Source organism: Perna viridis, chromosome 1, assembly GCF_037379345.1.
Source record: "Perna viridis isolate PV_CMFRI_1.1 ecotype Kerala chromosome 1, ASM3737934v1, whole genome shotgun sequence".
NCBI classification, from domain to species: domain Eukaryota; kingdom Metazoa; phylum Mollusca; class Bivalvia; order Mytilida; family Mytilidae; genus Perna; species Perna viridis.
Window position 1 is genome coordinate 54,205,851 of NC_142445.1, and position 17,063 is coordinate 54,222,913.

The 17,063-nt window shown below is 32.3% G+C and overlaps 1 protein-coding gene across 5 annotated transcripts in view; it reads right to left on the bottom strand.

Annotated features, from left to right (window-relative positions):
• Positions 1 to 17,063, bottom strand: part of LOC148629397 (SCY1-like protein 2) — a 59,577-nt gene that overhangs the window by 10,823 nt on the left and 31,691 nt on the right. For all 5 annotated transcript variants that reach the window (XM_088550246.1, XM_088550242.1, XM_088550233.1 and 2 more), the window contains exons 4-9: positions 13,478 to 13,522; positions 11,469 to 11,609; positions 8,622 to 8,837; positions 7,868 to 7,984; positions 2,065 to 2,190; positions 725 to 901 (exon numbers count right to left, since the gene is read on the bottom strand). In XM_088550246.1, the coding sequence (XP_088406372.1) occupies positions 725 to 901; positions 2,065 to 2,190; positions 7,868 to 7,984; positions 8,622 to 8,837; positions 11,469 to 11,609; positions 13,478 to 13,522 (822 nt within the window). The remainder of the gene's footprint in view (positions 1 to 724; positions 902 to 2,064; positions 2,191 to 7,867; positions 7,985 to 8,621; positions 8,838 to 11,468; positions 11,610 to 13,477; positions 13,523 to 17,063) is intronic.

Genomic DNA, 17,063 nt, shown 5'->3' on the forward strand with positions numbered 1-17,063 from the left:
TTTCATATTTTTAATTCAGTGAACACATTTTCAGGACCTATGTTGAAAGCATTATTGAAAAAATAAAATGAAAATAATGATATAATTTTCAAAGAAGATACAATCTCAAGTAGAGGCTATCGTGAGATCATATATCACACAAATATCGTTAGATTTATGAATTAAGTAAAAGCAAATCATATAATGAAAATATTGCTTAGATGTAAATGAAGATGGTATCACTGAGAAAAACTCACTTTGATTTTGTGCATTTCAATAATAAAGACATTGATTTGATTAAATGCTTTATTTTGAAATTATTATTGAAAGTGTCAATAAGATCGAAAGTGTAGATAATTAATTGATCAAAAACTCAGATGTTAGAACGATCCATACATGCAGGTATTAGTGAGTGCACATTTGAAGGCAGTGAAAGATTTGTAAAAAGGTTCTTTGAGCTGATCCAATATAAGTAATTTTTAAATTAGTAGAATTTGATGGGAGATATGGGATATGTAACGTTGTTGTTTACAATGAAATAATTGGTGAAATATGTAGATGTTTACAATAAGATAATTTGTGTGAAATTATAAGTTAAGTTTTGAGAAAGAACATTGATTAAGTATAGTTCAGATCTATGACTGTAAGTAACCATTAAATATTATATCAACAACATGAAATCAATCAAATATCTCCCACAAAACGGATCTTTTAAAAATCACAGAAGTTAAAAGCCAATATTCACCTGAACAGGTTTCGGCATGTTTATTACATCACGGAACACAGGTAAAATTATGCCGCAGTATTCCTCTTTGGATGCGTGTTCAATCATGGTAATGAAGGGAACTAAAGCACTAGTGACAGAATCTGCCATCGAACATTCAAGGCATAGTACAGGAAAGACATTACGATATAAAATTTTCTGAAAATATGATAATAACTTTAAATTTAAAAACTTCATATACTTTATATTTGATTACAGAAAAAAAAACAAGTTCCTTTATAGCCATTAGTTTACGACCAACCCATGTCAAATTGTATGTAAATTAAATAATATTAAGTGGCACTCCAGCTAAGAATCATGCAAAATGTGATTCATGGGTGAAACGCCTACATATTTTTAGTTTTGATATTTTGTTTGAATCGCCATAGTAAACAAAAATTTACATTCATTTTTCATATAACTCGTGTTCTTAGGAGATAAAAATTATATAGAATGCACTGTAGATTTCAAAATTAAGGGAGATAACTCTGTAAATTACACTCAAATACAATAGAATCTATTGGATTTTTAATGTTGATTATCTCCTAAGAGCAGACAGATTTAAATGAATTATTACAGATTTCATAGTATAGACCCATAAAACAACTTAATTACAAAAATAAAGATATGTAGCCTTTTTTGGTGTGTATCACATTTTTCAGATTTTGCATGATTCTTACAAAGACAGCCACTTAAGTATAATTAATCTGAACTTTTAGTTAATAAACTGACCAATCAATGCCCATGTCAAAACCAAATATCAACAGAATAAAAACAATGCCAGTTTACTATGGACTAAACAGTCGTTCTGAATCTGTAGAGATCCCATGGTTTCATTTCATTCATACAAACGGTATTGGTACTTTTGACAGGACCACTCCTGACGGGGAACTGCGTTATTATTAAAAGACTCATATCGGGTTGTTCTCACTTGCAATATGACGGGTTCCGCTGGTGGTGCAGGACATGTTTACCCTTCCAGAGCACCTGATGTCACTCCTGTTTTATTGTGGTATTTCATATATCAATTACTTTACTTTTTTCCATTATCTCCAGTTTTTACAGGTAATCTCTTCATTTGGGTTCGCTAAATTATTTATTTATATCATCTAGGCTTTCAAGCTATATTTGTATTATCTAACTGCTGACGCTTTGGCATTTTTTGCCGGTATTTTGCAAAATACAGAAATTGTTTCTGTTCCAGTTTATTTTTTAATGTAAGAAAATAGTATTTTAGTTTTAATGATTCTGATGAGAATATATACATCTTACCAGAATATATGTCTTAGCAGGTTTTTTTGATTTAGCTAAACGATACGTACTTTTGGAATATCAGGGAGAACCTGTGCTAGTTGACAGTGCACCTCTGTCCTATGAAAAGGATCCTTCTGCTCTATTGTATCTAGCATTTGTAAGGTACAAATAACTGGATCATTGAAGAACTTTATCTGAAATTCAATATATATATTTCATTTGATGGGCAGCTGTCGTTTTCATTTGCTTCAGTTTCCTTGATTGAAATCGAAACTGACCTGAGAATCAAATATAATAATAAACCTGATGCTGTAAAACTGTTATAATTTGTCTAGACCCATTTATGGCTCTTTATATTTACATATTGTCAATTTCTAGATATTTTATACCTTATCACTTGCGTTATTTAAGAGCTTGCTTCTGTTATGTGAATTAAATTTTGGTACAGTTTTCAGCCATGCCCCATGTTTTTAAGATTCACAAAAACTGGTAACTGTGTGAACAACTCCAAAGTTAATAAAAAACTATGAATATATACATAAAATCATATACAAAAATCATATATCATAAAAGTTTGACATGGTCCTATTTGTGTCCATTCAGTGTTTCAATGCTTAGAAAGTCAATTTGACCTCGTTTATAAAAACGTAGAAAATAAATTGATTGAGATCAATGCTGTCAAATCTAATTATCAGAGCAAAGTCATTAGGTAAAAACGGTATTTGAATTTATAAAATAAATTGTCTTTTGCAGAAATGCGTTGATTTATTGTTTTAATCTGATCTTCGACTGTCATCCTATTGTATGATTGATATCACCTATTGAGAACCTTGTGACATTTCGTAGCCACGGAAAAGAGATAACGTAATAACAGTATCTAAAATTCTTACAGTTATGCCAATTAGGAATGCATTCTTAAAATAATTCTAGTGACTTTCCAATTACTGGTTTTAGATGTAGCAATCCCATTAAATTAAAACCGAAAGTGAAAATGCCTTTATCCTCTCGTTAAGTTTCACAAAAAGGACAAAAAGTTTTAATTTAATGTGTTAGAGCAATGTTGTTGAGCAAATGTTCAGCAAACAAGCTGACATTAGAACGTAATTAAATGTCAAACAAAGTAGTAAATCGTAATTCGCAATGCAATTACTGAGTTTCATCACAATATGGAATGTGTCAGAATTGCAGTATTGGGCAATAGTGTCGTGTTTATTTTTGAAAATAAAATGATAGAAAAAAATTAGTTGTTATGCACAGCACCTTACAAAAAGAAAATTATACAAAATATTGTATTGCGGTGTGGCAGGGAATCAAATAATTTGTTTGCTACTGTGTTCGAAATCAAAGTAGGAATCACATTAGAAAAGGGAAGAGAACAAGATAAAAATACTGGCACAAGTAACTTAAAATGAAACAGATTTGTTTCACCAACCTAGAAATAGGAATCATTTTACATAAGTTTGTATATTGAATAAACCAAACAGACTATAAATATAGGAGAAGTAAACTCGTATATCCAGATTTCAACATAAAAGAGTCGTATGTAACATTCCTGTAACGTTCACGTTCAACTTAATTGATTACGTTGGTTAATTAAGCACCATTAAAAATAATACTTGTGCGCGAATGATTTATTTATTTGATCTTTGTTTAGAAAATCGATTACTTTAGGTAAAAAAGCATCTTGATTTTTAACAAAACAAGATAATCAAAACTGTAAATGTCGGTTTTCGAATAAAAAAACACATGAATAAACACCAAAAAAAAATCATGTCAGTTCCATTTGTTTTAGCTGACATATTTGTTCCACTTAACGACACCATTATTGTGTAGTGAATGTCACTTATGGCAAGGAATTGTGTTAATTCTTATACAAAAAAAATTGAGTTTTCTTAACCACAGACTTCAATACGCTTTATGTACAAGAACATATTGTAAAAAACAGTGATTATAAATTGCACGTTGCATATTTTTCATGTTGGCGTTGAAGCATTAAAGTGTGGTTAATCAAGTCTTCTTTTTCTATATATCATGGTACAAAGAATCAGCTGGTTTCTATATGCAGAAAACAGCTTCAGTAAATGTATTTTATCCTCACCATTTATGTCGTAAATATTGCTAAGTATACAATACTAAAGCGGTATATGGCTACCAGAAATATGTTCGTTCTGGTATGATAAGATAGAGATCTTATTGAATAAGCTGCAATTGCGTGCAGTCTTTTGGGTATAAAACATGCGCTATTAACCATAACTTGTAAATAGCGAATCGAACTTAATGTTAAATCATTTCCTAGCAACTAGCGAAACAAGAAATAATCAGTACTGCTTTTAGTCACACCAACATTAGTTATATCATTTCAAAAAACCTTTTTTTCATTACGCATTTCATTTGACGGAAACGCATGGAAAATGTTTGGACACCATAACAATATTGAAATACGCACAAGATTATGTTTCCTTCCAGAAACAAAGCAAAAAAATCACACAAAAATAACATGCAAACTTTCTAATTCACTTTATTTCATTCATTCATTGAGGCACCACTACAGATGTATTTATCTTAATTCCATTGCAGTCAGTGCACAATTTATCACTGCTAATCAGACCTAATGACAAACACTTCTCGAAGTTGAATTAGGAAATCAATTTAACCAGTTTAACAAATCTACCGTATAGAACAGATAAGATTTGCTCGTAATCCATAAAGGTCCTATAATAAAGTTTCTCCTAGAATGCAAGCGGTAATTGATAAAGAGTATGAAACTAAAATAGTAGCAAGAACTATTACAAGAAAGGGATAAATTAGGCGTCAAAGCTTTTGCTTTTATTCCTGTTACAATCTCTTCTACTTAAGTCATTAATTACCTCCGTTTTTTTAACCACTATATATATATATGTGTGCCTGAAATATTCCCAACGATGTTAGAACTGTCAAATTTGAAGCAAATTGGTCGTTCCCTCAGAGGGATTCGAACTCGTACCGCAGTGACATCTATGGCAACACCGTCTGCACTAAGTCCAGCGCCCTAGACCACTCGGCCAGCTAGGGTATATAAAATATAGCTTTCGCTGGCCTGGTCATTCCTTCTTGTAGGATTATTCTAGGGCTGTATCGATGTATGGTAGTACGGGACAGCTCATCTAGGTGTTGTTATGTAGGATATGTAGGAGATCTAATTAAAGATACATGTCACCAAAAATCGATATGCACAACCGTCTCAGAATGTGACGACTCCATTCGCTCCATCGGATCAATTGATACAAGGAAGATAACATCAGCGTAGAAGGGTCTGAAAAATTCCCAACGATGTTAGAACTGTCAAATTTGCGAATTTAACACCGGTAGGGTAATCGTCCTCTGCTTTTCTAGAAACACCCACCGAGTTGCCCATAAAAAGTCAAGTCCAGGGTAGACGAAAGAAGAAAGGAAAACTATGAAATTCTGAACAAATCAGTTTTCAAAGAACTTAAAGTAACGAAAATAATACATACAAAGTTACAAAAGCAAAATAGCAACTCGGACTCCACGAAAAACTGGAAGCATGGACCAGGTGCACCAGTAGGGAAAGCATCATCTGCCTTTCTCGAAACACAGGCTCATAAAAAGTCTATTCGGCCTAGACGAAAGAGGACAGAAAAACTATGACAAGTTGAGCAAATCAGTTTTCGTGTCGCCGATGGATACAACGTAACAATCTAAGAGTTCATGAAGGCGACCATAAAACTTCTGTAGGGATGACTTCAATCTTGTAACAACATAACCCTGTTCCAGAAACCTAATTGTTAGAGGTCTAGCGAAATACAAAAATTCTGCGTAGTTTCGTCAAGCTCTGGCATAAAGAATGAGTTGTGATATGAACACTCCATACGCAGGTGCTGACGGGATGTTGCCACAGATAAAAAGAAAGAAGACAATTCTGAATGAAAAATCATCACGTTTGTCGTAAACTTTGGTCAATAATTTTCCCTTACTATCGATTTCTTAGTGTAGGTCAAGATATGAGGCTGACTTCACAGTGTCTGTAGTATCATTTATCTCAAGTTCTTTGGGGTAGATGCGATGTATCAAGTCCCCGAAATTAGGATTGTTTCAAGATAATACGACATCTATATAACGGAATTGAGATTAAAGGATCTAGCTAGCTTTAAGAGTGAAGGAATAGGTCAGCAAGTAGAGGAGCACAATTCGTTCCCATTGAAATGCCGACCGTTTGTTGAAAAACGCGTCCACCATACTGGAGAAATATGTTGTCGATCAAAAATTCCAGCACAATTCCAGTATGAGGAATCTCTACCAAGAACTACATGTATATATTTGTACCTAGGTGTACCATCTTTTTTGGAACGATGTATAACTGAGTATTGGGAATAGAAGTATACAGTGTTGAAAAATCATAGGTTTTAATGCTATTATATTTTGATGATAGTTTTGAACTGATGGTCTCCAGAAGATCTTTTGAATTTTTCAGGATCAACATTGAATTAATACCACTACGGGAGTAACAAGCGTTGTGGTAGGACTGCAGACCCTCTTTGACAGCTGCGAGTAAAGAAGTTAGAAGTTTTGAAAGAGGTTTGGTGGTACATTTTGCAGATCCAGTTATGTAACTTGTTTGTATTGATTCTTGTGGAGTTTAGGAATCCAGTACATAAACGGGAAATCATCGTCTTTGGTAAAGAGACCAAAAGAGGATAGCACCGATTTATGGTTTTCCACAATCTCTTTGGAGAGTGGTGGCAGTATATGTCTTATCATTGCTGTTTTGTTCTACGTCTACCTCTGATAATAAACATTGGATGTAAAATGTTTGCAGACAAAAATAATGTTTTGGGCTTAGTCTGCTGGTACGACAACATATTTGTCATGTATAGTAGACATTGTTTTTGCTACATCGGGGTCTTTGAAAACTAATGTAGCATTGGCACTCATTGACCTACTTAAAACTTTCATTTGTTTCAAAATGAAAGACCACACGGCCTTTGACCACTCTACAAAGAATCAATGTCTTCTTGTTCTCGTTTTATCCATTTTCTTGCGTAGTCCTCCACGACATTCATAAGAACTTTAAAGTTATAGTTTCAATTTATGGAGCGTGGTTCATGGTACTTGGGATCTGTAGAAAGGATATTACGCAGAGATTCGTTTTCGATGATGGTTAAATCTCCCGTAACGACGTGACGAAAGTGCCATATTTGAATGGAGAGTTTTTGCAAGAACAGTCTGGTGGTTTAGCCTTGAAGTCCTCAATCTCGAGGTTCTGCAATAGCCTATTATGATTGAACATTTTGGATGCAGTGGGTGAAAAATAGGAATATGAAATAATCAGTATTAATTTGTCTTTTATTTCATACGAGATGAGTTAGATTGCAGGTGTTTTATTTAATTTGAACATATCGGCCACATGATTCAACATACTAGATACTTTGTTAAAACTTGTCTGGATATATTAGTTTTACATGGTTGGAATATTTAATTTTTTGAAGCATGTGGTCAAAACCTCCTGCAAGACAAAATGAAATGAAATTACCCAATTTAGCAAAATTTACACGTTTTTATATTTAACTCATATTTAACTAAATATTATGCAATATCCACACTAATTTGAGTAAGTTTATTTTCAGGGACGAATTTGATATAAACCGAATATACCCCTTTAGAATAATAATAGTTTCTTAAATAAATTCTTTCTATCAGTAATAAGTCTATTCAAGTTTTTACCAAAGCTGAAACCGTAATGACAATATCAATATGTGGAGTTTGAAGTTCATTATACAATTTGTATTTTTGAGTACAAACATGGACATCTGTTGACTGAAAACTATGTAAAGCTTCAAGCAGCAAGTTAAATAGAAAAAAATGAAATTTTACCAGAGAGAAGAGCTGAGCGGTAGGACGATATCTTATGTCTTTGTTGATCATTTTTTCTATCGGTTCTACTAGTGGCAATGGCATCTGATGAGCAATATCACCAAAACGCTGTGTAAGCTGAGAATATAAAATGCATGTCTTTATATATAAATGTAGAAGTCATTTCTGTTGAAAATCCGTTTGCAAGATATAATGATTTTTTATATTTTTAAGGGCATTCTCAATCCAAAGTAAAAAAAAACATTTAGATGAATCACAAGAGGCAATTTATCAATTACTTAATCTTAAGACAACGTGTTTAAATAAGGTAATATTCTAAATGACTCGTGTCATAAGGAAGGAATGACCTTGCTTTATTTTATGGGGTAACTGATTCAAGTAGGCTTTTCAAAGTAGAATCTCGCACTCATTAAACATAATCAAACTGCTATTCTTAATAAAAAATAGAAAATTGCTATTGCAAATCAATAAGTAATATTCATAATACAACATTTGGGAATAAGTATAAAACCATTGAAAAGAAACGCGTCTCGAATTTAGTCATCATAAACCTCATATTCAAAATTTAGTAATGAGTGAATTCTACTGGTTAAATAAGTTACAATTTAATAATCAAAATAATTTTAGTAATATTAATTGCGCATACCAAGAACAAAAACAATACTTATTTAGCGACTACTGTTAAACTGTCGAGGGATTGATTGTATATAATATGAAGCTAGGAATATAAAGATATAAACTAATGTACGTTTACTTGATCAAGCTGTTTGATATATTGTTGACTGTTGTAAGCGGCGTCTATCATGGGCTCTCCCCTGTTATATATGGTGCATATAAGAATCCCTAGAGAGAACATATCACTGAAGAAACTACACGTTTTGCACGTTTGGATCTCTGGCGCTATATAATTCAAATCTGGTTGAGCCATTTTGGGAAATTTAGTACTCCATTGATGACATGGTGTCGATTCCTGTATAAGAAGAAAGGAGGATGATACCATATGAATTCAAAACGTAAAAAAATAAAACGTTAAGTTAGTAGACAACTCTAAAAGGGTTTTTATTAATCAACTAATTTATGAGGAAAGAATCATCTATCTAAAACACATTTCTTCGTTTTTAAAAATAATCATGGCATTGTTTCACAAAGCTTACGTAAGACTTACCTGTACTGAAGTCCAGTTGGTTAAAGATTATAACTATAACACTGAGCATTCTATTTTGTCATCTTACAAAATCATACATGTATTTCCAATGAACTGATAATGTTTAAAATAATGTATAAACAGTATGTCTAAATTATTTCAAAAGAATTTCTTTGAGATAAAAATTAATATTGGTAAGTTATAAACAACAATTGTATTAAGCCTCTTTTTAAAAAGGGGGATAATTGGCGGTATTTGTATTTGTTTCATATTGCAAAAGTATTCGGTGACCCCATTTTTCTTTTTGAAAAATAAAGGAATGTCAGTTAAATGTTCTCAAAATAAATTTTGGAAAAAAAGTTATCTAATGATAGTTTGGGAAATATTAAAATTACCCATAAAATCCATTCAAAAATTGTCTTTATTTAGGCTCAATTATCTCGAAATCAAGTTCAGTGACCTATGATTTTACATTAAAATTCTGAAGTATGCTCATCATTCAATATCATCTTCTAGAAAAACTAGGAAAATTTATCTACTATAAAATATAAGGTATGATCTACCTTAAGGATTTACGTGTACACAAGTCTAACGAGTGCTTTCTGAAAAGATCGGAATTATAGACGTTATATGGTCGTCACATCACCGTGACTTGTTTGTCCAATGGAGGGTTATTGTTTCTAATATGAATGGTAACAACCAAATTAGCGAACTGATAAAAACTTGACAGTAGTTAAAACGAAACCTAAAAGGAAAGTAATGGCAATATCAGGACAAATTTTGAAAGTTGGTCCTGACTTGGTACAGGCATTTCAAAATGAAAGGTGGTTTAAACCAGGTTTTATAGTGCTAACCCCCCAGCCTCAATTATTTTTCATTGTTTCCGGTACATTTCAGCAAAACATGAGCAACATCAAATTGCCACCAGTCAAAATCTGTAATATATGATTAACGACCTTCATTTGTCATAAATGTACTTTCTATTTTATCAGGCTTGTTCTTCAAGTAATAGCACTGTTTTTGTTTTGCTTGAATAAGAAACCAACCATCTATTCGTGCATCTGCGATCTTCCTGCTTTCAAGTGAGCTCATGCTATTCGTTTCAATGTGCTTTTTCATTCCTTTAAAATTGATAATTTTACTTCTTTTTAAGAATTATTTCTGCTTGAAACACTAAAATCATGTACACGAGGTTTTTTGTTTTTTACTCGTGAAAAATCCTGACCCTTTTTTGGCAGAGTTTAAAATATAATAATGCTTTGTGTCCAGTCAGATGTTACATAATTCATTATCATGTCTTTTGTGTGACAATACCAATTATACTGAATAGAAATTGAACCATGTAAACTCCTTGCTAATGTAATTTTCTTAAAAGTTAAAATATTGCCTTCAGTCAAAACAATGAATATAAGATATTTTTAATCAACAATTATCGTTGAAATTGACTGTAAAATTATCCTAAATAGGAAAATAAAAGACAATGGAGTGGGACAATCCTGGGGCCTTCTAATAAAACAGACTTCCTTGTCATTAAAGAGTTCTAAATCAGCTGAAAACACTTATTATACAGCAGCTTTTACATGACATGAAAATCACAATGATCGATTCATTCTGTTAGAAGACCCCATTGCTTGGAGACAGGAATCAGCAAGTAATTACTTGCTGGATCAATCACTGAAAATAGTCCGGTTAAAAACAACGTCAAATCTATCAACACAAAAATAAATGTGACATAAAACTCCTAAACCGAAATGTATATTATCTATCATGGATGAAATCGAGATGTTATTTGCGTCTTTATAGTTTGTGTCTTCCATCAACATACGATGCACTTTATTGTGATTATTTCAACTTTAGACAGATAAACAGTTAGAGATGGCATGAACCTAACACCTAACAAATAATAACAAACAATAAATAATATAATACACTGCTTATTAAAGATTATGGAAATAATCCTTCCTTTGCTGAATAGAATTACAGCCTACGCCTGTTCCATACCAAATATGATATGAAAAATAAATACAAGAGGATATACTTTTCATGAAAGATATCTATTTATTATATTGTCATAATTTCATTTCATATGTACTGTGAAAGAGAGAATTTATCTTTTTTTTTTGAGTCTCATATAAATCGAGTTTTTCATAATAAGCTATTAAATCCCCTTTCGTCGAACCATAAATGAGAATTGCTCACAGTTTTCCTAATTTTAGAAATTGACATTAATAAACAAATCTTAACCAATTCTATTGTGCAATGTTATAAACTCGAGAATCATTTTAACAATAATTCCAGAGTACAAGTAAATATGTTACTTTTACTAACGTGTTTAACTTATTACATACTTTCCATTTTTCAAAGCAATTGTTAACATTCTATTCTTTAAAGCCCATACATCTATTTGGCTACAGGAAACTTAGTTTTTACTAGCAGTGATTGGTTAAAATTGCGTACCTTTCCTTCTCTGATTTTTTCTGCGAATCCTAAACCTGCAAGCTTCCATGTTCCCCTAGTGGTGATGACAACACTCTGTGGACACACATTTCTATGGACAAGTTGTTCGGTACCGTGGAGGTACGATAAGGCTTCTGTGATCTGTGAACATATTTAAAATCGCCAGTTTTAATGAAGTTAATTTTCTTTAAAACAAAATAGCACCACAAAGGTAAACGGCTTAATATATAATATCTCTACAAGATAGCTAATGCTATAGAGAATGTTATAGAACATCATTTTAATGCTTTCATTAACTTTAATGTAATAAAGATAGAATAAAAAAGTTTTTATATATCTTATCTTAATTGAAACAGGCAAGTGCATAGAATAAGAAGGCTTTGATTATAAAATCATGGCTGTATGTATTTTTTTCTTTTTCGTATATAAAAGAGAAGGGAAAATAAAGATAAAATTGTAAATGAATGCATATCATGTAATCATACAAAGACAAAAATGACAAAGATATTGATCCACTTGTTATATAAAGTTAAAAATTCAATTAGAAATATATGTTTTCACGGATCTGTGATGGGAAATCAGGTTATTGTGTCATGAATCTATCGACAAATGTGTTGAGTTTCCGCGGTAAAATAATCTACTTAAAACGAAGGAAATATTGAATAGGGGATATCTTTTTCCATTATCAAGATCTATAAGTATGAAAGAGTGTTCATGATAAATTTGGTATAGCAATAATCACTTAATGCAATGAGGATGCTAAAACAAGTCTTGATTTGAAGTCAATGATTCTTCAAATATTTCCCTGACGTAAATTTTTTTTTTTTATATAAAATTACTTAAATATAACGAGAACAGGTATAGTGTATATGTTAAAGAGACAACAACTCCCCCGGAATGAATACGTCAGCCCAAGGCCATTGGTCTTCACTGAACTACGAGGAAATCGTCATAACACAGGACAGCTGTCCCCAAAACATCATTATACACAGGAACAGCGAAAGATTTGCCACTATATACTCAAGTAACTAGAAGTGAAAACGTAACAAGACATACAGAGGCAGAAACTCTCGATTTGGGACAGTCGCAAAAAGTGCAGCGGGGTTAAAGTACTTTGGGGTGATCACAAACCTCCCCTTTAAAATCTTATCACTGTGGAAAAACATTACACAATCGAACACTTCGAAAATCAGTTCAAAAAGGTCCGAGTCCCTTGTTACTTCGGAAATAAATAAATTGAACAGTACAATAATGGCATGACAATGAAATGAAAATTTCGAGATTATATTAATAGATTAATATCCAGACGATTTAACATCTCAATCTTAGTCTGTTTCTTGTCTCTTTTAATTGATCACCACATTAATTCTCTGTGCATTTCCTGTGTTTGTTTGTGGTTTCTGTTTTTTATTATTCGTTGCTTGATCTTTGTTTTATTTTACTTTCTATTTGGAAGTGTTTAAATGCAAGTAAATAAGGACTTAAATTCATATAGTTTCTTATCCATCCTCACAGTTATACTGGATATAACATGAACAACTCAACAGTTGATTATATAAATTAGGAACGCTTATACCCTACCGGTACAGCTTATTCTTGATTTGTTTCCAATTTCATTAAGATTTAATATTGTGGGTGTTACTATATGGCCATGCATTAAGTTCGTTGTTTTTTCCATCTTTTTTTCGTCTACGCACTTCAAATATAAGTTCTTAATGATACAGTTATCTTGGTTATTTTTGATTTCTCTTATAAATATACTACTACTTGCAAAAGAAAATGAATTAGGATTAAAACATAATACACTATGGATCGTATACAAACTCAAAACTCAGAATACTCATTAATGAGTTTAAACTTTCATCTTTAGTTTTGTTAAATGCTAATGAAAAAAAAAGAGTAATGAAATTGCACAGGACGAGAAACATCTTTCAGTTGATGGAGTGTTGCAACAAATTAATTGTTATTATTCTCTGAAAGACGACATCGTATAAGTGAAATACACTTACTTGTAAAATCCCGCACTGAATTTCATAAAATATAAACTTGTAATCCTAAAACAAATATTTAGAAAATGATTACAGGAGTAGATGCTTAGAACATGCTACTTGATTTAAAGAAAGACTAGCTAAAAATAAAAATGGTGGTACACAACATTAAGTATAACAATGGGAGATAGTTTTGCTTATGACACACGACTTAAATATGTTTGCAGACACTATCACTATATAAACTATGTTATATTTACTATTCCTTTCAAAATTATCATACAAGTTATACAATGACTTTAAGTCAAATTTTATTGATTTTAGCTGTTTGCGCTAAAATAACAAGGTTTAGAATGCATGTCATATTTTTATTAAACATTACATAAGTTCAAGTGGTATTGCACAACAATAGCTTTTTTCAATGTATCACGTAAAGAAATGTTCATCAAAATTATCAGTGGACATTATTTTTAGAAACACCCGCCGAGCTGCTCATAAAAGTCATCTACAAGGTAGACGTAAGAGGAAAGGAATACTATGACACGTTAAACATATCAGTTCTCATGGTGCAGATGGATACACCGTAGGGATCCACAAGTTGATGGTTAGATGACGACTAAAAAATTCTGTAGTGATGACTTTAATCTTGCAGCAACATAACCCGGCTCCAGAAGCTAACTGTAAGAAGCCTAGAGCGGTACAAAAAAGTAAGCGTAGTTAGGGAAAGCTCTGCCATAACGTATGAGTTGTTGAATGAAAACTCCATACGCTGAAGGGATGAAAAGATGAAATGGATAGGATGAAAGGAAAGTTGCCAAATCGGAATAAAAAGTCACGCGTTTGTCGCTTAGTTTTGTACAGATAATGACAGATCTCGCTACTCCATCGTTGCCGTATATAAGTTTTTCTATGACGGCTAGACGGCTAATGTCCAATGAATTCTACTCAATTCATCGAGAATTTGAACGACATAGCCAAAATGATTGTTCTATGTGTTTTTCTCACGGTATCTTTGCTGTTCCCAGGGTGATGTTAGGTACTCTCGTCTCCATCTGTTCCAGAAATGTTATATTAGTTTAGCTTAACATTTCGAAAGTTCATTGAGTCCTGCATGTGTATCGTCGGAAGTACCATTATCTTCTTTAGAGACTTGGAATCATTTTTACTCAGTATGAAAAATATCTATCAAGAACTTCATTTTTATATCTAGGTGTACCGTCTTTTTTGGAGTAACAAAAATATATATTTTTGAGTCGGGATTTCAACTGAGTATGGGAAATAGAAATATAAAGAATTGAAAAATCATACGGTTTATTGCTATCATATTCTGATAATAATCTTAAATCTTAAATTGGGGGTTTCCTGAAGATCTTTCGTAATTTCCGGGATCCACATTGAATTAATACCACTACGCGAAAAACAAGTGTCATGGTAGGACTGTAGGCCCTCTTTGACAGCTGTGAGTATAAAAGTTAAAAGTTTTGAAAGAGGTTTGTTTGTATATTTTGCAGATCCAGCTATGTAACGTTGTTTGCATGGCTTCTCGAGGAGTTTAGAAATCCAGGACATAGACGGTAGATCACAGACTGAGCACAGGGATTGCACAGATTTATGGTTTTCAACTACCTTTACTTTCGAGAGTGTGGTAGTAGTATATTACTGTAATTATTTTCTACGTCTACCGCTAATTATAAACATAGGATGGAATACGTTTTGCAGACAAAAACAATGCTGCTTTGGACTTTGTCTGCTGGTACAACAACATATTTGTCATGAAAAGTCATATATACATCAGGGTCTTAGAAAACTGATGTGGCATGACACTCATACTTTTATACGTTTCAAAATTAAAGACCTCACAGTCTTTGCCCTCTCTGACAGTGAATTAATATCTTCTTGTTCTCGTTTTGCGTTCTCCTCCACGGCATCCATAAAAACCTATTCATGGAGAGTGGTTCACAGTAAGACCTTTAGAAAGGACCTTAGGGTGAGAGTAGTTTTCGATGATGTTTAAATCTCCCATGATGACGTTACCGAAAGGTCCATATTTAAATGGGGAGTTTCGGCAAGAACGGGTAATTTAGCCTTGAAGTCATCAATATCGAGGTCCTACAATAGCCATTATGAATGAAAATTTTGAGTGCAATGAGTGAAGTAAAGGAATAAGAAATAATCGGCATTGGTTTGTCTTTGACACATGGAGGAATTTTGTTTGTAACGTTTCTGTTAGGGAGGATGTCAGCCAATTCGATTTGATTCATACCTTTGTTGACAAACAGTAGTGGAAGAAATAACCGTTTTTCTTCATGTTGACCTTTAACGCAGACTGGTTTAAAGAGTCTGTGTCACAAATATTCAAAAACATTGTCATTTTCGTAGCAGACAAAATATGATATACACTTGAAATTATAAAATCTATTTTTGTTTTTTTTTACAAAAGAAATCGTAATGGTACTGTGATGAAATATGCCTTAAATTGTCTAGAATGACTGTCGTGCTAATCATAAGGCTGTAAAAACAAAATACAGCAATACAAAACAAAACAAAAAAATACAAACAAAGACAAACAAACAAAGATAAAACAAAACAAAACAAAAAAAAAACAAAAAAAAACTTTTCTGTGATATTTCTTGAAAAATCAATAAAAAGTACTATACTGCGACATAATTCTAAAATATAATGAAGATAAAAATGTAACTAAAAAGTAGTGTATTCAGGAGGAACCAATTTTTGCAATCAAAGTGTGTTGTATAATTGTTTGCTCTACAAGACACCAAGTCAGACGAATACAAATAGATTCATTAGGCAGTTAACCTCCTCATCAGGCTGAAATCTTGATGCCAGAAAAATGAACAGATTGTATTACGTTGCCTTTGACAGCTCCTGAGAGACCTCATTAGATGATAATATTTATTTCAAAGGCAATTATCATCAATGCAGTCAACAGCAAACAAAATTGATGTATCGAAATTCTACACTGTAATCTGAGTCAGTTAGAGCACATGAACATTCACCACAAGGTAAACGAAAGATACATGGTTGTTAATTGGTTTTGATCTGGTATTTTGTAATGATTGGTTCTTTGAACGTGATATTTGTGCTTACTTTAGTCGAAACATTGCGATAAGATTAAGAAATAATCAAGACGGTCATAAAGATTTAATAACTGGAATATTTTGTTTGAATGCAAACCACACTGTAGCGATTAAATTCAATGAGACTTGTACACATTTTACGTCTGACTGTAAACAAACTAGTAGGAGGAATAATATCTGATCATAATACAAATAGCTTATGAGAAGTAAAGGTCAATTGTATTTTTTACATTTGCATGAATCCTCTTCCAATCGCAATATCAAAGTTAGTTTCTTATTACAGCTAATACAAAAGTCCCGATTTAAATGATTACAAAAACATTTTGAAGCAATTACATTGTTTAATTGGGCTGACTGCATCGTATTTTACTTGCTCGCCTGGGGGTTAACAATAATTATCTGAAAGAAAACTCAACAAGGAAGTTAACGAAATACAAAACGAAGTGACTTTTTCTTAGTTGTCACAATCTGTACTACTATTCTAAAATAATAGAGGGAGAGGCAAATTCATA